Source organism: Falco punctatus (assembly GCF_963210335.1).
Source record: "Falco punctatus genome assembly, chromosome: 4".
NCBI lineage: Eukaryota > Metazoa > Chordata > Aves > Falconiformes > Falconidae > Falco > Falco punctatus.
The window spans coordinates 94,511,395-94,535,472 of NC_137583.1; the positions used below are offsets into that span (position 1 = coordinate 94,511,395).

At 45.7% G+C, this 24,078-nt stretch overlaps 1 protein-coding gene across 2 annotated transcripts in view; it reads left to right on the plus strand.

Moving 5' to 3' along the window:
* The window catches only part of EEPD1 (endonuclease/exonuclease/phosphatase family domain containing 1), a 63,471-nt gene that overhangs the window by 12,646 nt on the left and 26,747 nt on the right, over positions 1-24,078 (plus strand). For both annotated transcript variants that reach the window (XM_080383327.1, XM_080383326.1), the window contains exon 2: positions 22,156-22,207. In XM_080383327.1, the coding sequence (XP_080239453.1) occupies positions 22,156-22,207 (52 nt within the window). The remainder of the gene's footprint in view (positions 1-22,155; positions 22,208-24,078) is intronic.

A 24,078-nucleotide genomic window follows, 5' to 3' on the forward strand; every position in this document is an offset into this window, starting at 1 on the left:
CCTTCCTTGTCCTCTTTCCACTCCTACTGAACCTAAAAACTTTTCGTGGGCTTTGCTTGGCTTTTAAGTTATATCGCCACACCTTGAGTTCTTCCAGTTACTGTAAGTGCTGCTTGATTAAGCCTTTGCTTTCACACCATGAGGGTTGAATGGTATCGTCTCTCCCCTGCGAGCCCAAGGACTTCAGTTTCCTTGGCTCATCCATGATATTTCCCCCAAAATCATTCTAACGCTGTCTTCTCCTTCCAAGATGTGCTGCAGCTTTCTTTCTCCTCCACTAAAGCCTCTTGCCAAGCAGTTTGAAAATCATTAGCTTTTAAGATATCTCAAGTTTCAGACAAAACCTGCTGGAAAACTGCAGCCTTACACTGAATTTCAGGTGGTGTTAGGAATTGTGGCAAACAGAGGAGGCTCCTGCACCATTGCTTTAAAGGAAAAAAGTATTTATGTTTTTGATTTCTGTTCCCCAGAGGCACATACCTTGTTAACTTCCTGATGTGTTGGACGTGGCATTATTTTTAACTTGCAAGAGCAGTTGTTTAAAAGGAGTTTGTATGTCCATTAGGAGCTTAGCGGCACAAGCGCTTGGCATTTTTTTTGCCATCTTCAGTTGAGCCTATCTGATTACACTGTATGGGTGCATGCTGCACCGACAGTTTACGGTGTCTCTTCCATATGCATCTCATCTTCCTGAAGATAGTGTCTGGAGACGTCAGCTCTATGAGGAAAGACTGATGAATTTGTATCAGAAGAATCTTTTTGTCTAGCAGCTCTTCAACACGGCGTGCTGTTCAGAATATCTCTTAAAAATAGAAAGTACTGGAGGGAGATCAGCTTTGTCACGGCAGTGTCGTTTGTCTTCAGAGCCCAGGTACAACCTGGTTTGGCTGAACCCTGGGCTTTGTTGGAGAAAGCCTGAGATGCCCATGCAAGGCTCCCTGTGCTACAGTTTTTAAAGAACTTACTGGTGTGTTCTGGGGGACTGTTAGGAGTCTACAGCCAGATCAGCACTAAACGTGGGTCCCCTCTTAGTACATAAGTGGTGTTTCTGCCAGGAATTAAAGTATGGTGCTCTGAAAACTTCAGTTCTTCCAGAGCAGAGATTTGCCGGGTGACTATACTGTTGTTCTGGGGTTTGGGGGATTTTTTAAAATTTTTCCTGCTCATAAGACCTTCCCAGGGTCATTATAACCTAAAGACTTGATCAAATGTTGTTCATAAACTTTGCACCTGTATTTATTCACTGCAGGGCAATTTGATGTTATCGGGAAGTATGGGTCTTACAACAGCTTGAATCCACCATCCAAAGAAAGCACAGAAATTGTTGCTTCCATTTTTATTATTCCGAGTGCTTGGCTCAAGTTTCATCTCCCGGGTCTGCTCCTCAGAACTGGGATGCTCCTGGAAATGCTGCCAAATCCAGAAGTTTGTTCCCACTGAGTTGGTGGTTAAATTTTGGGCAGTTTGCTTATTCCTTGTTTCCATCCTCCTGGATGCTGCATCCACTCAAACATTTCTGCATGTTTCCCTGTCACCCTATTTTTACATCCTGTTTTCCATACGGATGTTTTGCCTTATGGGTGCAATGAGTGGCAAGCCTGGTGCTTTTGCCTATAGGTATTAAATCGTTGGTACGATTGTTTTTATAGATTGTTTCTGTGGCATAGCTTTAGGAGGCAGTCATGCTAACAAAACCTGTGCAAGGCACGCCTCTTCAAATAATGAAATGCTTTCTGTGGAGAAAGGATTGCTTTATTCTCAGAATAAGCAAGAAACAGGAATGAGGTCAGTGTTGTGAAAGGGTTATAATTTCTGCTCCATGGACTTTGCAGGCCTGCAGGTACGTAAGCACCTTCAAGAAGCATCACTGGAGCCGTCTTTATGTTGCTTTATGTCCAATATCGAAGCCAGTAAAGTAGCCAGCAGGACTCAGCACGCAGTGTTCTCACTTCTGCTCCCTGGGGTGCCCGCATTGCTGCCTTCACTGTTTCTCCATCAGTTTTGCGGGGTTAACCCCTGTTCAAGCTGGAGAAGGTCTGTGGCAGACCAGAGGGAGGCATGGCATTGCAGTGGCTGCCAGGGCATCAGGGCGAACTGGTGAGGAACATCTCCATGAGCATCTGCACAATCCTGTTTCATGCCCTGCACGCAGTTTGTTAAGAACTGCTTTGTCCACCTTGGAGCTTGTTACAAACCATGTGAATCATGTTGAAAGCTGCACGAGGCATAATTTTGCACCACTGTGTGCCGCCCATCAAACACAATTTTCTCCTGTCATCCCTTTCTAACATACGATTGCCCTTCAGCTCCGGTTTTTGGAGATCCCTGGGTTTGGACAAGCAGGCTTTCTCGTTCCCACAGGAGACTGGTGTTTCTAAGACCGTTTTGTGTGGAAGCCTCTGACCTAAATAAGATTAAGGATCTGGACTACACAATTAGCACCCAGTGCCAGGGGAAAAAAAAGCAAAGCTTGAGCCACCGTTCCCTGCTTTGCCAGGGCCGGTCTGTGCGTGGGGCTCTGCAGTCCTCTTGCATCCTTATGCTTTAAAGGCCATTCTTATGTCCAGACGTCTCCGAGCTTGGCACGCAGGGGTGCTCAGTGACTGGGAAGCTTTCAAAACTCCTTCCTGCATGTCATTGTGCAGCTGGAAGCTGGGATTGCTTCCAGCTCACTGAAGACACTCTGACATTGTTCCCTTCTAATCCCCTCCTCCTCGCAGAGTATGGTTTTTCAGGAGGCTAGCATGTTCCCTTGTTGGCTTTCCACGCAGGAACACAAGCAGCGGTTCATGGGAATAATGTAACCCCGAATCAGCGATGAGCCAAGGCGGAGAGCAGCTATATGGTGTGACGGTGGTACGAGCCCTCGGCTCTACGGCACGCTAGCGAGGGTGCCCAGCTAGCCGGGCTGGCTCATGGTGATGCTCCCATTTATCTGCGTGCTGGCCCGCCATCAAGAAGCACAAATGTTCAGCGCAGTGGGGCTCTGGGGTTTCAGCAGGAAGAAGCGATGCCTCCCCCTTGACCCTGCCTGCAGTCGCTTGGGGGGGGTGGTGGTGATTTGCTTCTGGTTTGCTGTTGCTTTCCACGTGCAGGTAGCCAGGGGAAATAAAAGCAGGTTAATGGGACAGGGAGGAGGGTGTTATCTACTGAACCAGCCTTTTTTCTTCCCAGGCCCAGGAACAAGGGGAGAGAGAGAGAACAGCTAATGACTATATAGATACATTCAAATATCTGTACAAGGACATCTTCCAGTGCAGGGATTTGACCTTGGACGTTTGGATTGCATCATTGATAAGATGGTGGCCTTGAGGTCAACTCACCTGATACCTGAAGGTGCTGCTCCAGAAGACTGTGCAGCTCTGGAGGCATTCACAGGCACAAGGAGAAAGAGCAAATGAAGGACAAAAAGCTAATTTATTCCACCTAAGTTACTTCACCTTTTCCTGCCTTCTAGCAGGTCAGGAGCTCAGGTGAAGTGAGAACTTCTCCCGGCACGCCTGGCTGTGCTGCTTTTTGCTCTGCTGCTCCTTCTGGTATTATTAGCTGTGGGTGTTTGGAATGCTAAAGGAGTTGATTTGAGGAGAGGGAAGCTGGGGCAGAGTTGAAGCTGTAGTCTGAGGCACACGGAGGTGTGATAGAGGAGCTCGTATGTGCAGTTTAATAGCCTGGTTTTTCTTCAGGGTGTCTCCTGTTTATGAGAACCTGCAAACAGCTTTAGCCCTGAGCACCAGCCAGCTCGACTGGGATCCCTAAACCAATGGTGCATGGATGTAGGAGCCCCCTTCGCAGGGTCGGGCCTAACGTTCAAGTATCTTCTGTTCTGAATGTCCACAAATGGTGAAGATAATCTCTAAAAAACCGACAGGATTAATTCAGAGCGACACTTAGAAATTTTGCAGACTGTTGCGATCCATAATCTCATATTTTTTGCATTCATCCCTCAGAGCCCTGTGGAAAAGGCTGCATGCACCGGAGAAAGGAAGGATAAGCCGGGAGGTGGGTGGGATGCTCCACAGCCAGATCCCACGCTGATACACATGGTCTGCTGTGACTTTGGGGCATGTCCTTGACTTGAAGGGCACAGCAGTCAGAGGCGTGTTGCTGCACCTTCTCCAGCTAACCCACATCCCTTTTGCCTCTCACATCCTGTAGACATGATGGGTGTTTCCCTTCTTGAAAGAGTGTTTCGGAGCGTTATTGTGCTTTGGGGTGGGGGAGGGGAGAGAGGAAAGCAAAAGCCCAACACCCTGGTACCTCTGGCTTAGGAAAAAAGATGGTTTGCATGGCACGTGAGAGGTTTCTTCAGTGTGGAGCTAGCGGTGTGGTGGTTCATGGCAATGTTGCCTAATTTGTGACAGCAGTGTTTTTCTGCCAGGAGCATGGGGGCTGATTACAGCGAAGTGTTGGCTCACCTCGTGGTGTTACCAAACTCCTTTTGTATGCTGACTTTATGCCTGTGCATGCCTGTGTCATCCCTGCTTATTCATCAGGAGACGTTGTCTCCCTGGCACTGGCTTTCTTGCTCCGTGTCAGGGCAACGTGCATTTATTTGGGTGTTTTATGACTGAGCAGAAGTTCCGCCATCGTTACCATGTATGCACACAGATAACGGCCTCTTACAAAGCTGGTGACAAGCTGAGTTGTCTTTCATAAAGTAGCAACTGGTGTCCCATCGCCCGGGTTTCTTTGCAGAGGCAGAAGTTGTACCGCTTGGTGCTGACTGCCCGTGTGTGCCTGCTCTCGCTGCCTGGCCTGCCAGGCTTCAGTGAGTGCAAGGGCGGTGGGGATCGTAGTGGTCCTCACTCTGCTCTTTGGGGCTGTGGGAAGAGAGGACCCTGCCATCCCACCCAGGGCCCTCCTTTTGCAGCAAAAGGAGGAGCATCACAGCTGAGGATCTGCTCCAGCGATTGCATAGCCTCTTTTTCTCTCCATCCCGAGTATTAAACCATGCTTCAGCCCTAACAGTAAACTTTTTGCCTGAACTATTCGTGCTTTCCTCTGAAGAGGAGAAGGAAAATCTCAAATTCCTCTTTCTGCTCCTTTCTTCTACCCTGCTTTTCTTTGAAAGCTGTCCTTAGCATTTTTCTGTGCAGTTGTGTCATGAGGTGTTACATAAGTTGCCATCTCCTCCCTGGGCTCTCTTAAAAGAGGAAGGCATGACTGCTGCTTCTTCTTGTTTGTAGCCTTTCGTCCCCAGGTTTCCTCATCCTCCTGTGTCACTACGTGGTCATTTGCACGTGCAGTGCTGTCCCAAGCGGGACCACCCAGCCTTGCCTTCATTGCCTCACTGAGCATCCTGTGGGCTCAATAATAGGTTGGCTTTGCCCTATAGTGTCACCAAAAGACTCCTCATTACCCTGCTGCTCCATTAGGACTCACTTTTTTTTTCCTTGAGCTCCTTCCCCTGAAGACGGTGCTGCTTCATGGTCACCTTACTGAGCATGAGGTGCCAAACTGCAATCTCACACCCAGCTTTTTTCTGCTGTGAGGTGCTGGTGAATGCTGCTGTGCTTGCTTCTTCCTTGTCATCATCCATGACACAGCTGGTCTTTTCCTGAGCACTGGGGTTTGAGGCACTGGGGGGTGTGTGTGTGTGATTTTCTTTATCGTCTTGTATGTATATGCCATAGTAGAGTTACCATTTGAATAGTATTGGATTGCTTAAACTAGTGAAAGATTGGTGAACATCCAAGGGGCCATAGGCAAGTCTGTTGTAGGTCAAGGTTGCTGCTGTGTTCTGGAAGCCCCAGGTGCCTGGCTGGCACCACGCTGGGGGAGCGGTCAGCTTGATGGGGGGACAGGAGCCTTCTGAGATGCCGCTCCATGGGCTCCCCTTCATCAGGAGAAGGCGTGGAGGCTTTCCTTCTCGCTGGATATCCTGGCCCCCTGCACTGCAGACCAGAATCAGTCCCATTGGAGGAATGAATTAACGTGGTGCCTAGAAGCTTTAGTACCCTTACGTGTGCTGCACAGCGGTGTAAAGGTGCTCTGCCTGGCCAAGGTGAATGGCAAGGGGAGTTGGTTGTTGGCTCAGAAAGGAGAATGAGTTTGGAGGCAGAGACCTGGAGTTTAGTCATGGAGAAATAAACAAGAAAACAAATGAAATCACCTTTTTGATGTGTGCAGGCTGTGAAGATATGCTAGTTATGCCCTATTAGAAGTCCGTTAAACTCTATTAACCTTTCTTACACTGCTAAGGCTTGCATAATATCAGCTGTTTTTTTCGTTCTCTTACACTAGTACAGAGGCTGTGTGGTGGGATGCTATTTTTCTCTTTTCTCTATAAAGCAAAAAAAAAAACAACCCATGGGGTTTTTTTTGCCTAACCAAGGGAGATAAGAGAACTTCCTCTTATTAAATCCTGTGGCAATGCAATCCCAACCACATATTACGCGACTGAATTTAAGCACGCGGAGACATCTGCCTTTGGCAATTTTTATTTTTATTAGCGCGCAAGAGAGTCAGTGTTTCTGACTACATGAATCCTAGTAACCCCTAAGATGTCTGGCTGGATCCCTGCCTGCGCAGGGTTACTTCAGTTCAGGGAATTCACGCTGCCCGCGGCTTGTGGCAGGCTGCATCCACTCGCAGGCAAAGCACCTTACATCTTTGTCCTACTTGTGCTGCGTAGCACAAATAAGAAGATGGCGAGAATCATGTGTTTAACAAAATCTCCTTTTCATGGCTTTTTGAAAGGCTTTAAGAAGATATTTATTTTTTTTAATCCCCAACGAGTTCACAGCCTTTTAAAATTAGAAGGATTTGGGGGTTTGCTTATAAGTTTACCTGTGTCCTCTCTGCAGGAAAACCATTGGTGACAGCTGGAAACAGAAACCTGTTTATTGTCCCCCGTTACACATCTGGTGAAACAGATAGGACAAGTCCTCCTTGCTTTAGATCTTAAGCCTTGCTTTGGAGCTTAATGGATACTAGCAGACTGGGTAAAAAAAAATAAATTCCTCCATAGACGCAACCCTCTGCAATTTATGTAATGGTCATTTCGATAACTTCCTATAGTAACTGTTTATGTACCTGCGTACTGGCTGTGCACTGCGACAGCTGTGGCAGTTTGCAGGTATCTGTGTTTACTGAGAGCTGTGTAATGAAATTAATGACCCTTTCGTCCTCTCCACCTGTCTGATTCCTTAGCGCTCTGCTTTCATTTTGAATTTTTATTTATTTTAATTTGTTTTTTTAAAGAGCATATGGCTTTTAAGACTAAGCTGTAGCTGTTCGCAGTGTTTGGGGATTTATTTGACGTGCTTTGAGAAAGAGGCAGCCTACAACTGCTGCTGCTGCTTGACAGAGTCCTGCTGAGGAGGTGGCTGTGATGCTTCCCATTGCTAAGCTAGCACTGGTCACCCATCAGGTTTTTCCCCTGCCTCCACCACCATCATTAGCACAAACCAGCATTTGCAGATTGTAATAAAAATTATAGCTAGGAACAATTTGGGCAAATTAAAAAAAAAAAAAGGAAAAAAGAAGGGGGGTGCTCTACAGAAATCAGAGCAATGCTCCAAACAGCAAAGAGTAAACGGTGAAGTAATGAGTCGTGTGAATGCTTTCATGCACTGTTAAATGTCTATATGAGGCATTAAAATGGTCTAAGAGGAGAAGCTCTGTACCATCTCCATCTCTGACATCGTGTTGGATGAGTGTTGTCACTTCTCAGCAGCTTCAGGCGTATTCCCATCGCTGCGTAAGAAGCATGTGTTTCTGAGATCCTCCCGCTAGCCGCTTATTACTCTTCCTCAACACCCAGAGTTTACCCAGGTTAATCTGGGAGCTTCTTGTCTGCCAAGTAAATTTTCTTCACTTAAATAGCTGCTGAATGCGGCTTGCTGAACGAGAGCGGTGACTGCTCAGACCGCTCGGTCCGCAGTTGCAAGAGAAGGCCAGGCTGTACGTGTTTGGGGCAGCGCCGCTTGCCGCCTCTGTAAAGCACCTGGAGATGCAAAGGGAATAGTGTATGAAGACCCTGACTTTAAAATACACAGGCAGGAGAGCTGCTGCATGGTGGGGATGTGGCATGGGCAGAGGTCCACAAGGTGGTCACTTATGGCATCTGGTTGGCACTGCTGCCTGTCGGGGGAAGACGGAGCTCGGCCGTGCAGCCATCCCAGGAGGATGGAGGCAGCCAGCATGGTTGTGGTGCCGGCACTGGGAGTGGGTGCCTGGGTGGTGGTGTTGTGTTTCAGCGTGACAATGCTCTGCCTGACAATGTCCAGCCACGCCATGTTATCCCTTATCAAATTGGAGCACTTGGAGACTGGCACTGCGGTGCATTTGTTTGGTTTATGGGTTTTTTTATTACTCTGATAAATGCAGTGGTTGTATTTGTCATAAAGAAGTGGGAAAGTCATGACTGATGCCCTTAAGCTTGCAGGAGTTGTTCTAGAAATGACGTGGGTCCTGGGTCCATGGCTGTTCTGCCCCTTCACCCGGAGGTTCAGGAGGCTCCACTTTGATGGCAGCCTTCTTGAGCTTCCACAGTGCATTGCTGGCCCTTGCGACCGAGAAGAAACTGTGAGCTGCATTGCTGCTGTGTACAGTCCTCAGCTACAAGGAAGTCCCATTGTACAAGGGATTTTTGCAAACATTGACTGAAAGATGGTTAATCTGCTTTTGCAACAGTGCCGACTATTGCTAGCAACATAAGCTTCTGTGTATGTAACCCATATGATGCTCTTCGTTTGGAACTTGTTATTCCATATGTAAGTATTCCACAATTTAAAACTTCCAGTGATATCTTCCACAATAAGGACTTCAGATTTCTCCTCTTCTGTAGAAGAAATAGATTATTTTAATGAGGTTCCTTAACTGGTGAGATTTGTTCTGAACTCCAAGTCATGAGATACTAGAACACAAAGGCTGCTGTGACAAGTGAATGTAAAATAAATGAACTGTGCTATTTTCTAAGTACTTATTAGAACAAGGGAAAAACCTTCTGCTGTTCTTGCTTCAAGGGAATTTTTAAAATGGCACATTAATAAGCCCATGCCAGAAAATGCCACACTGGGTAGGAGCTCAGCAGAAACTCAAGTAAAGGATTAGTCGCCCTCTGCCTCCCCCATTCCTGAGGTGTGACTGCGTGACCGTGGTTTTGTGGTGGGTGAGACATCCCTTCTGTTGTACCTTTTGGTCAGATGTTTCACAACGGTGTGTGTCCTTCTATGGAGAGCGGCTTCCATCTTGACAGCAGCTTGGAGCCCAGAAAGTTTGGGGACCACCAAATGAGATGCTTATATGGACAGTGGTGACATCCCGTTATGTGAGATGAGAGCCAGGGGAAAAGCAAAGAAGCTGTTTGCCTTCTTTACAATGTGTCTCGCTGTGTCCTCTGAAGAATCTGGCACAAGCTATTGTCGGGGTGGGAGGAAAAAAACATTACTTGACCCCATGTGTCTAGTCAGATAAACCTATTCCTATGTCAACAAAGACCATTGTGGTAGAACGTATTTGCCACACAGGGTAATTCTCCTTTATGATGGGTAATAAGTTATTGGACTCTGTAACAGTATGTAATCTGGGGGAGTGGCTGCTGTGGCAGATGGTAGCCCTTCAATCCAGAAGATCCTGGAGAAACTCGGCTGAGTCAACAGAAGCCTTATGACGTTCAAAAGGAAGCACGTAACCTCACACTGCAGGGTGAATGACCCCTTGCTGTAGTACAAGTGGACAGTTGGCTGGTTTGAGATCTTCAGAAGAGACATTAGAAGAAGCTTCCTCAATCATAAGTTGGTGCAGCACTGGAAGAGGTTATCTTGAGGCCGTGGAGACTTAGTGTTTTGGAGGTTTTCAGGTCTCAGCTGGGTGAAGCCACAGCGGACCTCATGATAGTGCCGTGTTGAGGTGGTTGTTGCATCGCACGGTCTCTTTCGACCAATGTTTCTGTGTTTGTGGTTCTGTAGTACTCCTAGAGACAGACACCCAGAATCTGGTTGATGTAGGATTCTTCTCCTTACCCTGCAGTCCCTAGGAATTTTCTGGGATGTGGCAGAAAAGATGAATGGTAGCAGCCTGTGGAAATAGGCTGTAGTCTGCTCTGCTGTATGTTTGCGTTGCATACTTTCTTTGAGTGCTCTGTCCCTTCTGCTTAGTATAGCTGTGCTGGAAAACTCTGCCAGCAAACTGAGCGGAGGCTTGTTCGAGGACAGCCGTTGGCTGGGAGAGTGCCGACTCAGCTGGTTTTTCTGACTTTGAGAATTCAGGAAGGATTACGTTCTCTCCCGGATTACAGTTGCAGCTATGTGATGCATCCCCTGGAGGTTTAAATCAAAAACTTTCCGTGTTATTTTGATACTCAGAGCAAAGGCTATATGAGGTTGTGGCTTTTTGCTCATCAGAGGCTTAAGCTTCATGTAGCACCCACCACACTTCGAATTCATTATTAAATTAAAAGACAACTGGACTGATAGAAAGACTAGCTGGTCTGCTGTTTGGGTTGAAGTTATATAAATGGCACTCCAGGTGCCCCCATAAGCTGAATTCCCTATTCTAATGCAGTATCTTGTGATGTTGTAGGTGAAACTGGTAGGATACTTTTGTAATTAACTCTTGGAAGGGAGGCTTTTAACTTTTTATCCTTATGTGACAGGTGGTTTTCTTATCTAATTTGTGCTTTCTGCGGGCTCTTGCAGATGCGACCTCAGTATTGGCTGGTTGTTATTTTCCGACTACAATATGCTTTGCATTTCTGGTGACCTAAGAGTGTAGCATCAGTGTAAAAAAATTTTTTTTTATGGCTTGACATCAACTCCGCTTGTGAGTAGCCTTACTCAGTTGTCTTCAGTGGTGTATCTGACAGCTGAACACTCGGGTGCATGAAAGACAGAGGAGCGCCATCTTCACTGGTATGTGAAACTCCGGTTTTCTGCCTTTGCTCCCTCTGGCCCACTTCTTTTCACTGTTTTCCATTTCTTTACTTCACATTTTGGAAAGTGCAGTTGACCTTGGTTTTAGAAGGATGGATGGATGCTTGTATTCCTTCAAAGCCCAGGCATCAAACTGTTCCATTTTCTGTAATCTCGAAAGCAGGCTAGCCAAGTGACTGTTTTGAGGAAGTCTCACTTACTGCGGCCTTTCCTTTGCCATATTGTATAGATGCTGCAAAAAGACCCAGCTGTTGGCAGTGGATCCTGCTGCCATTCCTGTTTGTGGTGCAGTAGACAGCTGTGCTGACTGATACGCTCAGCTCTGTTGATGTGCAAACTTGACATGAGGCTCAGCCTGTGCTGGAGACCTTTGCTGGAGTAGTAATGCAGGAATGTTATCTTGTCAACCCCCCCTGGTTTTCCCCTTCATGGTTACAAGGCCTCAGTCACCTTGGGAAAGTCTTCTCTTCATCCTTTGATGCTTGCTCCTTGCTCTTGCAGAGCACCACAGCATCAAGGTCTTGCCACCAGCTTCATTCTAGAAGCGTGATGGGGCTGGCTTCTGACCACACGGTGGGAAGTCCTTAAAATGGTCAGGCTGTCTGCTAATGCGGTTTCTGCTTCATTCTCTACCTTTTGTAATGATGCGCTTCATTTTATCCTTTCCGTCCAAATGTCTTTGAATTTGGGAGACAGCATAAGCTGCTTATGAAATAGCCGTAAAGTACACTTGACCAAGCACTGCTCTTGATTTCTGTAGCGTTCCTGTCCCCTCGTCGCAGTGCCTCTCCTCAACAATTTCATAGTGTCTGAGCACCTCTTGTTTATGTTCTCCTATTTTAATCCTCAGTGTTCAGCCTCCTCCTCCATTTAAACAATTCCACCTTGGCATGAAGTCTTCTGCAGAAGATGCTGGTATGAAATGCACAATTGCTGTGGCACTCTGCCAGCCTCTTCCAAGCAAGCAGGAGCCAACTTTTGAGGGTCAATCTCTGTTAAGAGCGTACTATAAAAGACTTTGAAGTTCTGTATCCAGATTCAGTCAGGAAGCTTCGGCACTCTTTGCATAATGCCAGGATAAATGGTACTGTCACTCAGATGCCACCAGCTGATTGTGGTTCTCCCACCAACAAACTGCAGCATTGCTCTTGGCCCTGTGTTTAACAAAACAAACTGGTTTCCACTGTACGTATGCCTTTGTAAGGTTTTTAACTGGGCAAACCCACTTGTCTGAGAGGAAGATGTGCGTGTATGACACAGTAATATTGCATTAAGTTTCTGACGGTGAATAAGGAGGCTTGAGGAGCTTTCACACAAAAGCTTGATAGCTTATGGTTCACATACCTGACGGAGAAAGAGAAGCAAACTATTTCAAGTCATGTTTTATTGCTTCCCAAGTTCAAGTCTGTTTTGCAGGGACACAGAGGTAAATTCTTCGATTAGAGTCCCTGTTAATCACTTTGCCTTCTAAGGCCTCATAATTTTATTGTTGGCTTCGTTCTTTATGGCAGAACTATAGTGTGGTGGTGTGCCCTTTTCCAAACATGCCCATTTGATCTAATTAAGGACTACTCAGTTTTGCCATTGCTGCAGTAGGGCAGGGTTGGATTGGAGAATGTGCCGTTTCTGGAACTAAGAAGCCCTACCCCAGCAGGGAATGATTCAGAAAATCCGGAAAAAGAGCCAAATGCCAGAGACCACTTACACTATAACATAATGCCTATATTTGGAAGCTCCAAGTCACCTTTGATTTTTATGAGATTCTAAATTTTTGCTTTTGGTCTTGTTCTCCTCCCTTGTTGGACAGATTTGAGTAATTCGGTGCAAGTTAAATAACTTGCCCATGTCCCGTTTTAATGACTCAGAAGAAATCAACGTTGCTGCAAACACAATACTCTTTGTGAGCCTCTCTGTTCCTGCAGAATTATAAGGAAACAGGCATCCTGTGAAAAATAAAAAAAAAAAATATCTTAAGACTGAACATTATACAGAGCATTTTCCCCATTTCAAAACTACTGAACATAAGGTGAACCAGTTTGAAGTGAGACATTATTACTCTTAGATAAATATAGTAAGAAATGCAACATGGAAGAAAGAAAGTACATTTTATCATGATAGAAGTTATACTAAAGGCCCACTCCCCCCCCTCCCCCTTTTCTAATATGGGCAGCTGGGTTTGGTTTGCTGTCTGTCAAAAGTGAGTTGAAACAACTTGTGTGTTTTTTGTGAGTGAATATAACTGTCATCAGATTATTGTCATGTGTTGCTCGTCATCCCCCTCACCACCTTGTAGTAGTATTCTCTTCTGCTTCCTGAATTATCATATAGTGAAGTGCTTGGCACAGAAGTAATCAGTGAAGGAGTAGGTGGAAGTGGTGACAAGGAAGTCTCCTGGATTGTCACCCTGAGTTTTGCATGGTGTTGGAAGTTAAGCTGCATTGCCACTGCCTGTACCTGGTCCCTGTTAGCAGAGACATGCAGGCAAGATTGCTGTGTTCAAGATACTTTAATATAGGTATTTGGTTTGCTTATGTTTTATTCATTAGGCTATGGCTCTATAATCTTCTGTTACTGGCAGTCTCAGGTCTTCTGTGGTTTCATCTCATCCATTTGGGAACTTGGGGATTATTTTCAGATGCCTAGTCTATTTTAGACTCTCTTTTAATTTTATTTTATTTTTTTAAATCAACAAATAATGAGTTAGAACAGATTGATCCTTTTGAGCCATTTGTCTAATTAACCTTTGCCTCTCAGGAATCAGCTTTGGTTCTGTTCAATCAAGTGCAATGTATCCCAGCCTTTAATAACCAGCATTTCTTCTGAGAATCTTGGAAGTCTTCCATGACTTTTACTTTTCTAACTGCTACCACTCTGTTGGCATCGCACCTGTTTGCAGAAGGAGACTTGGGGAAGGGCAGGAAAGAATAATAAGAGGACACCAAGAGAAAAGTCCTTAGGATGGCCTATAACACTTAGCAAAGTGCTTCTAAAAAGTGCAGTTAGCTCAGGGCTCATGTCTTCAGTACTCTGCATCCCAAATTGAGAAGGGTTAGCAAATCTTTATGAACATAATCATGAATGAAAGGATTTATGTGCACATGGCATGCACCCGTAAGTGTGCCCCTTCTGCAGCTTCTCTGGCTTAAAAGTTAGAGGCAATCTTCAGAAAGGGAAACTTTATGCAAGTGGAAATGAGTAGACAATGTCCAGAGTTCTTCCCTCTTACCTGGAGAAGGAAAGAATTAGGCCTGAGACGTGATCCTCTATGTGTAGGAGGAGCTACACAGGCTCCTTCCCTGCTGTTCTTATCCTCTCTTATGCTGGAACCCCCCAGAAATTGCACAAGTGTCCTGTTGAGCATCAGTGCCTCACAACTCAGGAGACACCTTTTCCAGGTAGATGGACAAGAAAAGAATGATGTTCCTTCTGCTAAAAAAAAGTATAACAAAATAAAATAATTCAGTTCCTTCACTCAGACACTTTGGGAATTTTGAGCAGCTCCTCTCTTAAATTCACTGTGCGTGACCTGCTCTGCTTACTGATGTAGGAAATGTCTCTATGCACAGCAGTGTGGATTTTATCCCTTTGGAAAGAGCTTGGAACAAGTGTTCCCAAGGAGAAGGCCAAGGTGGCTTCCAGGTCTCATTATGCATAGGCATTCACATGTTTTCTGCAGCTGGCTGTGGCTTGGGTAATTTTGTGAGCATTTCTTACTCCTGTCAGAGTGCTAGGAAGAAGTCTGCTGTTCTTGCAACCTCCCTTTTTGGTTTTGCAGTCATGCATTGGGAATACACAGTGTCCAGGGTTTATGAATCATCGTTCTGTTCCTGCCATGATATAGCTGTGCTGAAACCACACTATCAGCTGAACATAAATCAGGCCCTCAATGCAAAGTTCTTACGTCCTGCAAAACGATGCACAGGGATAGGAAAGAGAGCAGCAAGGAGAGAGCTGCATGTGAGAGAGGATTGAGAGAGCATCCCTGGACCCAGGGAAGTGCTGAAATGGAAGAAGAGAGCAGAGAACTATTTCAGTTGCCTCCTGCCTGTTACCCTGGGTAATGCTGCTGTTTCCCCCCATCCGCTCTCAGTAGTAACCATCCATAATTCATGGTTTCCCCCTTTTAGTTCCATTACAGTTTCCTTTCTCCCCGAGAAAAATACTTCAATCACTCACATAATGTAATAGGAGGCGTGAATGCAAACATCGGGGGAACAGTGTTCGCCTGGCCTGTGCTGCACCGCCAATTTGCCTGATGGATTTCAGCTTCTCTGCTCCTTCCATTTACTCCTGGTTCCCTTCGCAGCTGCAGTGCCTTGATCCGCTTTTGAGTTTCAAACCATTCTGCAGGCAAATCAATGATGACTAGACATCAAAGAACAGCTGCTTTCATCCGAACTAGAAAACTGCAAAAAAGTGGCCTAATAAAAACGTACATATATACATATAGTTATATATAAATATATATGTTTAGAAAATTACTTATAAGATTTATAATAGCTATTTAACATGCAAGTATATATAATGTCTTTATAGAAATATATATGTAAAATATATATATGCATATATATAAAGTAAATATAAATATGTGGGGTTTTTTAAAAAAAAGGAAATGCAGCCCCCTAGTTTTATCTTAATTTGCACTTACTGTAGATGTATTTTTCCTGAGAATTTTCCAAATCATTTTGTTGTGTCATTAGCTGGCAGCTAGTCCCAAAGCAATATGGCATGGTATTCCCATCCAAGCCCGTCAGCTTACTTCATAAGCTCTCTGGTGGCTTCCAGCAGCCGTTAAGACGTGGCAGCGGACACGATTTTTCCTTCCATTTAAGGAGTGATTGAGAAGACACAGATGCTTTTAGTGGAAAAGGGAGAAACTGATTTTATTTCCTTGTCAGAATTCATAGGGGTAGATGCAGAAAGTTTATGAGGCTGAAAGTCGTTAAGCATGCTTTTTTTTCTTTCTTCTGTCTGCTTTTGGTTTTGCTGGGGTTTGAATGGACAGGGTCTTGCAGGGAAAGACAACTTGGTAAATGGGATACGACAGCAAAAATGAAATGGTTTTTCACAGTGCATGCATTGATGATGGAATCACTGGGGCAGACAGTGCCAAGAAACCAAGCCTCAGGTCTCATTAGACATTAGCAGCAAGGGACAATTCCAACTGTGGAATTAAAAACAAACAAGCAAACAAAAAACCCCACAAACACCACGACACCATCCCCCAGGTGTCTCCTCCCCATTTGCTTAAGCAGCAAGTTTTTCTGTGTTTGTCACTTTTTGGCTCTTTCCCCACCCTCCATGTTCTTGCACGTCCTCAGTGCCTAAGCTTCTGCCTGGGCTTAAAACAATTAGCAAGCAGCTAATCACAGCCCTGAGCCTCAGACGGTCAACAGCTGGCCGCAGCGGAGCGGTGCCACAGCCCTCCTGGTGAACACGGACCTGTGCCGGTTGCTGCCCCATCCTTGTCGTTGCTCACCCTGTCCCCTGGCAAGTGCCAAGGGAGAAGCAGGGGCTGTGGGTTGCGGTGTGAATGGCGATGAAACGGCGTGTGCCCTTTCGGTGGGAGAGCTGGGGACCGAGGTCAGGTGTGAGGAGAGTGGGCAGCTGGTGGGGAGTGCTCCCACCTAGGTGCCAAGGCCCATCAGCACAGCTCAGCTGCATTTCTTTTGGGCTTTTTTGCTTCCAACACTCGTGTTTCATGCCTGTCTCTTTAGAGCAGAACTGATTTGTGAGTGAGGGAGGTTTGTGTGGATATGCAATATAGTTTTAGCACACAGATTTGATGACCCAAGGGGTCTTGTCCTGTTCTTTTTGCTAACTAACCCCAATGTGAGCCTGTCATCAAGCACTCCAGTCACGTGCATCCGTGCTCTACTCTTGGATATGTAAATCATCCACAAAACTTCGCTGTGGGCTGTAACATGGTTACGGGATCTTATCTCAAGAACAAAGAGGGAAAGTTTATGGACTGAAAGGGAGTGAGGAGGGAATGATTTAATGATATTCAAAATAACTGTTTGGAGTTGAGTGGGTTTTGCACAGGCTATTTATAATAATGTCTGTGAGCCTAGCTGAAGCGTGATTCGGTACAGCTGCATGCTGAAGACAAAGCCAGAAAACTAAGAGAAGTCAAATGACATTTCTTGATGTTGTTAACTTTAGTCAGGCTTGTGCGCTGACTAATAGAAAGCATGATTTTGGGGGGAAAAAACTCGGGCCTCAAGCAAATATGTACAAGTTTGCAAAGCAAACTGAGACTGATGCTCAGTTCAGGTCACTGCTGGACGAGTTGGTCATGACTGGCAATGAGCCCTGTGCCATCCCAGCCTGCAGGTCAGAGCCAGGCAGCGCTGGCTGTCTGGGGAGCTCTGCTCTTCCAGGCTGCGGAGGGAGGCTGGCTGCAGGAAGGAAGACCAAAGTGGTAGTAAATCTGGCTGTGCTGGCATGCCTGGAGACTCACCATGCACCAGGTGTTTGCAGGCTAACAAGGTGTGGAGAGCTGAGGCATAGGTGCTGGGAATTCCACCTTCCAGCCAGGGTCTTGCTGCTCTACCTTTGCAGCCACCCTGCGTCACAGCACTGAGCAGCTTCTGTGGGATGCCATCGTGAAGCCAAGCGTTGGCTTAAATGCTTCACCGACTTTCTGAGCACTGAACTTAATGCTTCACATTTTCCTCATTTCCTCCTCTTTCCCATTTTCTCAAAATCACCAGGTTCTGCACTGGATGGGATCCTCAGCCGCACCCTAGATGCAGGTCACTGTGCTCGTTGATGCAGGGCGCTGCTCTGGAGACCTTCTCCCTTGATAGTGGTCACCAAGTGACCGGTGTCCCTAATTAATGGCTGGAATTCTACTGCTGTGCAGGGATGGTCCAGAAGCCGGCTGTAATCCTAAATCCTCTCTACCCCTATAGCAGAGCACCCTCCAAGCTGGTTTTGGAGGAAGCAGCTTCTCTCCCTCAGGTGAAGACCTCGGTTCATTCTGTATGGAGAGATCTTGGATCTGCCTTGCATGGCAGTTGCTGTCTATCCCGTGTGCCTTGCTGCAGAACCATAGGTTTGCTGGTTTGCAGGCAGGTGACCCTGCAGTGGTTCTTAGCAAGGCCCTGACATCCCCTGTCGCAGGAGCAGCTGGGATTTTGTGGGCAATGTGACCTCAAGCTGGGAAGCGAAGCTCAATGCGAATAAAACACAATGATGGCTCTTGGTGAATGGGGATGCACCAACCAGTAAGGGGCCTTATTGGCAAGTTTGCAGTATTGCAAAAGGTTGCTAAAAAGGCTTAAATTATTCCTGGCTATGTGGGATTACAGCGAGGAACCCAGTGCTACATGTTTTTAAGTAAGAAGGCTTTGAGGAAAGGATTGCAATGCTACCCTGAGGCATAGAGTTGTGCTGTAGCTATAGGCGTTTGCTCAGCACTGTGACTAATCTGGAAACCAAAAGGAATTCCCTTAGAGGAGAATGCTGTGCATCACCCGCAGCCAGAAAAAGAGGGAGTCATGAGTTTCCTTGACAGCACATCACGTTTGCATATTTTTATTGCTGGAGGAGAGTCCTTCATCCTGATCACTGCATGTTTTCAAGTATTTCGAGTGTGCCTGGGGTGCCAAGATATTAATGTCAATAGCTTTGTTTAAGTAGATCATGTAAGTAATTGAGTCAGTGACTATTTTTAATAGGGCTTTAGATACAAGCAGGGCCATTTTCAGCAAGTCAGTGTAGTTACTTGTATTACGGGTTTCCTACCAGTGTACTTTGAAGCTGGCAGATAGAGCAGGTGCTCCAGGAACCAAAAGATTTTGTCAGGAAATATGATTTTTCTACAACTTTGTTCATAAGTTAGTGTTTGCATACCACAGGTGAGGATGAAAGCAGTGACGCCGCGGCATATAAACAGAGTACTTAAATGTTGTGTTGTAGATGGCAAGAGCTTGGGCTTCAGCTTTGGCTTTTGGTAACTCGCTTTGCATTTCTGCTTTATCAGAGGGTTTTTTTTCCCCTGCTCTCTCAGTTGCTGATTATATTCCCATTTACTCTGAAATCCTTCATGAACACACAAGCTACAAACAGCATATATAGTTAGGAACTGCTTTCAGTGTTTGTAGGATTGCTGATGTAGTGCCTGAATAAGCAGCCTGATTTATTTTCAAAGCGTCAAACCTCCAAAGCAGCAGCCTTGAAAGAAGCTGCATTTCCAAGCCACCATTGTATGAGGTAGCACATACTAATGTTGCTTGGAATTGCTGGAAGAAATAGCAGTAAATAACTGGCTATCAAGAGCAGTTTTCCAGGTAGTGGACTGTAATCCAGTGGGCAGAGACAGCATCTGTGATGGTGCTTCAAGGGAAGAAATATCGTGCAGCTGGCTGTATGAAGGCTGATGTTTGAATTTGCTGATTCCTTTTGACCCAGAAAAAATACTGGAGTCACCTGAGGAGGAAAGAGTGAAGTACTGGGCAAACATTGATCTCTGAATATTTGTAACAGTGGAGGGAAGTCTTTTTCTCACCAAGAGTCAAACCCATGTTGATAGACATCATGTAACACTGAATTTAGACTTGCTTCTGGCCCGGCATATGCAGTATCTCTACAGGACATAAACGTTTTGTATGGGTTTTTCACCTCTGAACAAGAGTACAGCATTCCTGTAAATATAATGAGGTAAAGTAAAAAGATTCCTGCTCCCTGTTTTATTGCTTGCTTCTGTGCAACTCTGTACACTTTGTTTTAAATAAAAGCATACCAGTTGAGGGAGTTGTGGGGCTTTACTGGTGTAAATGGGAAGGAGGGTAGGTTTGTACAGAAGGATGATAATCTCTGATGAAAACAGCACTTGCATCTGGGTCAGTCTGTGTCTTTCTTCTGCGGGTGTTGAGTGTCAGATAATCCACGATTAATGTTCTAGAAATAAATCAGTCAATCGGTAGAAGCATCAGCAGCCTGGATTGATAAATTCTACCTTTTGATGATTAAGCAATGGAAAAGTCGCTGGCTTCAAAAGGAAAAAGACCAAAGTAATTTGCATAACAAAATCCACATTGTTGTACAGCTTGCCGAAGGGAATGGCAAAATGTTAGATTGTACAAGGTACACACAGACTTGAACCAATCTTTGCAGTGACCCAGCTGGCTGTGAGCATCCCAGTTGCCTCCAGTTCAGCTGAATGCTTGTGTGCAGGCTAGTGGGTTCACCACATGGTAACAGAAAACCGCGTGCCCCCTGCTACTGTAGTGGTTGGGCTTTAATGGAATACTTTTTTCTTTTTCCTGATTATCCCGTTGTTTTCTGAAGCATCTCCACCCTCTCTGTCTTGGGAGTGGTGGCCTCTGCAGACTGGAAATGCGTGGTCTGGGGCTGTTCTATAATTCATTGGATTTAGGCTTTTTATGACGCTTTGAAGACATCTGAAAACTAGAAATACATTAATAGAAATACATTTGTGTTTAGGGGTTAGGCTGTGAGTACCTGTAGCAGAAGGAATTGTAACAGAGTGGAAGGACAGGACTAAAGCTGCATTTTGCCAGTGGCTGTTACTGGATGGGTGTACATAATTAATGTATAAGAAGTCAATGGAGGCTCAAGAATTATGCAATGCTGTTCTGAGGTTTTCAAAGACTAATAAAACTTCTTGTAGTACATGGCAAATTATATCCTTTGGCAGACCTCTATGTTGACTGTTCACAGAGTCTTGAATATGCACATTTAACTACACTGGCTCTCCGCTGTGTCTGTCTACAGAGACTTAAGAGTCTTTTAAACAATATTTATATGTATAATTTGACTCTTCTACTGCTGCACAAATTTTATTGTACCCCTAAGTAAGGGAAATTACCCCCCGAAGCCCAAGGATAATATATTAAGCGACTGGTTTCAAGACTGGGTAAGGAAGGTGAGCAGTCAGAGTTGCAATAATGGTCTAGTGCACAGTAAAAAGCCTGCCAGTGTTCTGCAAGCCTGGCTTGGGGCAGCATGGTGTGGCAGCAGCTTCTGCCGTCATGGGAGGACATAGGGGATGACGCCAGGACAGGTGGGTTGAACTGCCCTGAGGAAATGAGGTTCCCCCCTCATTTCATTAACCATATAGTGAACCTAAACGTTAGCTTCTTTAGGCACCAAAGCTGTAGAGAGCTAAAGTTTAGGTGGGCTGAATTGTAACCACACCATCCTAAAGCAGATGCCCGGCTCTGTAAGTGAATGTGTTGTTGATCCCTTCTACTCCCTGGCCAAGGCAGCTGCTGTGGACCGTTGATGGCAAGTGCCCAGGGATGGGGAGGTGTGAGGTGTGGCCTCACCAGCGCTGCTGCCAGGGGAGCATCACCTCCTCAGACCTGCCGGCCATGCTTTGTCAGTACTCCTCAGCTTCATACCTGTCCTGTGAGCCCTGCAGCTCCCTGGGGATGCAACAAGATCCTTTCCTGAAATTCCTTAGTGTATAAAGGATTGGGCTTTTCCACTATGTGGGGAAACGTGCAAGTAACTGAAGCAGAAGGAGAATGGATAATTTCGAATTACTCATTAAACGGATCATGGAAGTATAGATGTGTATATAAGGTTCTCTTATGTACCTTGACTTTAGCTGTGATTTTAGCTGTCTTACGGGGCAAAATCCTGTTTGAGTAACTCTCATAATCTTAAAGTGAATGAAATTCCATGTGCAGGATTTAGCTCCTAGAAGTAAACTTAGAAAAGGTTCAGTAGATGAAGAAATTTGGTTTTGATTAGCAAATGTCATTACAGGAATAATAGTTATGGATTATCTCTCTGCCCTACTTTCAAACAGTTATGCACATTTCCCTCATACCTCCCTCAATTTTCTTGAGCTGCGTTGTCTTAGTTACTGTGCCTCATATATAATACAGAAAATCCCTGGGAATGACTGTCGTGGGACTCATAGAAACCTGTTGATACTGAGGAACAAGGCTGAATAGAAATTATAGAAATGTTTAGAGTCTTTCTCTGTCATTCAGAAGATCCTTCAGTGTAAATTTAAGGTATTAAAAATGTAACAATTAATGCAGTTTCTCTGTAAGGTGAATTCAGGTATGCTTGTAAGTTGGAAACCAGAAAATCTCTGGGACAGCTAATTCAAAGCGAAGAAAGTAACACTGGTTATCTCTTGCTTTTTTGTACATTTTTTGTATCTGTACCTTTATAGACTCTTTTTTGAAGTGAGAAGTTAAAAAGAGAGCTTCAGTTCTGCTGTTACTTGTGTTTCTGTAATGCTTGCAATGGAGTGATTCATTATTTTTTCCTCTCTGTTTTTTTATTACAGCATCAAGCTTTTGGCTGTGCAGGAGCTGGTCGATAGAGAAGCATTGGAAAAGGTATTTAAAAATATATCTTATACAACTGTCATAATACATCTAGTTCTTAAAGTCCTTAGTGTTAGTCAGGCTTCCTAACTTTATAGGAAATCATGCAGGATAAAATAGGGCATCTTCCTAGCTACATAGTATGTGAATCAGAGGGGCAGTGTTTTGTCCAAGTTGACTGCATGCTTCTGATGTTTTCTGATTTTGCAGTGGGCTCGGGGTAAGCGATGCCTCTAGACTGCCCATATTAGCTTTTGCAGAATCAGTTCCTTGCTAGCAGCTAGAATAAGTAGATGATTTGAACCAACAAAGATGACCTTCCGAAGCAGAAAGACTGTCTGAGGAGCCTCTTTTGAACATCCAGCTCGGGAGAACAGCAGGAGATGCCTTGGCAGAAGTGTGGTTTTGTTTAGTGATGAAAGGATCAAAGCGCGTGTGGTGCCTGCCAGCCTGAGCTCTCCTGCCTGCCTTGCACGGGGGTGGTCCCGCCTTTAAGCCCGGCTTTCCAGGGATCCGAGGGGCATGCCATCCACCGACCACCCCAGGGACGGCGGGGTTTACAAACAGCCCGTGCTGGGCTGTGGGGGGCAGAGAGCAGGAGCCGTGCCGAGCCCGGGGCTTGCTGCGTCCAAGCAATGTGGTCCCACACAGGGGGTGCATCCCCCTGGTCCAGCGCCTGAGACCTCCCGTTGGCTTAGCCAAGCCACCGGTGCCTCAGCAGCCTGACGTCCCACCTGCAGAGCCCCAGCAATACCAGTAGCCTCAAAAGGCTGGAGGGTTTGTAAATAATAAAACCTGTTGTTGCCCTTCAGCCAAGGCTGTTGCAAACACAGGAGTACCCTATAGATTAAATATTTCCTGCTGCGTGAAGAACCAAATGTATTTCTTATTAGTTTATGATTTTGCTGGCCTGGAGGGTAGGACTGGACTCCCAGTGCCCATGTTGAGACCGGCGGGTTCCCTTTACTTTCTGCACCAGCTCCTTAATCTAGATGACCAAGGAGCCAGCCAGGAGGCAGCATGGCAATAGGAGAAGCTTGGTAGGATTCAAAGAAAATGACTGGATCAGGAGCCCTGCTGGGAAAACTGCTGCCTTGTGGTGGGCATTGAGCTGGTGCTGCCCCTCTGTACCTATAGTGACCTGGCAAGGCTCGGGGAGGAAGGAGGAGACCTTCTCCTGCCTTGAGCACATCCTGCCTGTGTGATGAAAGCGCAGGTCCTGCAGCACTGCGTTAAGGGCTGCGTCTGCTAGGTGCTCTCGACATACTGGGTAAAACGAAATCCAGCAGTAGTGGGTGCTTCAGCCTCGTGCTTTGCCCCTGACTGGAGATGCGTTTCACAGAGGTCCTACGTACAACCCAGATAATTCAAGAGGGGCATCTCTTCATTGGCTTTCATGAACTCAGATTTTGACCCAAAGAGGTGGCTTTTCTTAAAAGACAGAGACTAAGGACTAGGCAGGTGATACTATAGTTTTCTGCATGAGTAGAAGACACAGTTCTCAACTGCTCATTGTGCAAAACTGGTGAATATTCACAAACTGTTGTCATTTGCAGCAGTTGGTTTCTCTGGCACCTCTAGCCCTGTACGCTGCTCACCTTGCTGTTGAGCTTGCAACTCCCTTCAGCACGATGCCTCCTAAAGCACAGCCTGGCATGGGTGAGTGACCTCAGCCTAGTGGGAACGGCTGTTTGAGGCATCGTCTGGAGCTCTGCAGGAAGCTCCTCAGAAAGGCTCAGCCTCAGAAAAAATGATCTTTCTAAATTGAGCTCTCTGAATATTTGATATCTGCTTTCATACAATGCCAAGCTTAAAGAATTTAAAAGGCCAGTTTAGCCCTCTGGAAAATAACAAGGTTGGAATTATGTAAGTTCAAAGACATT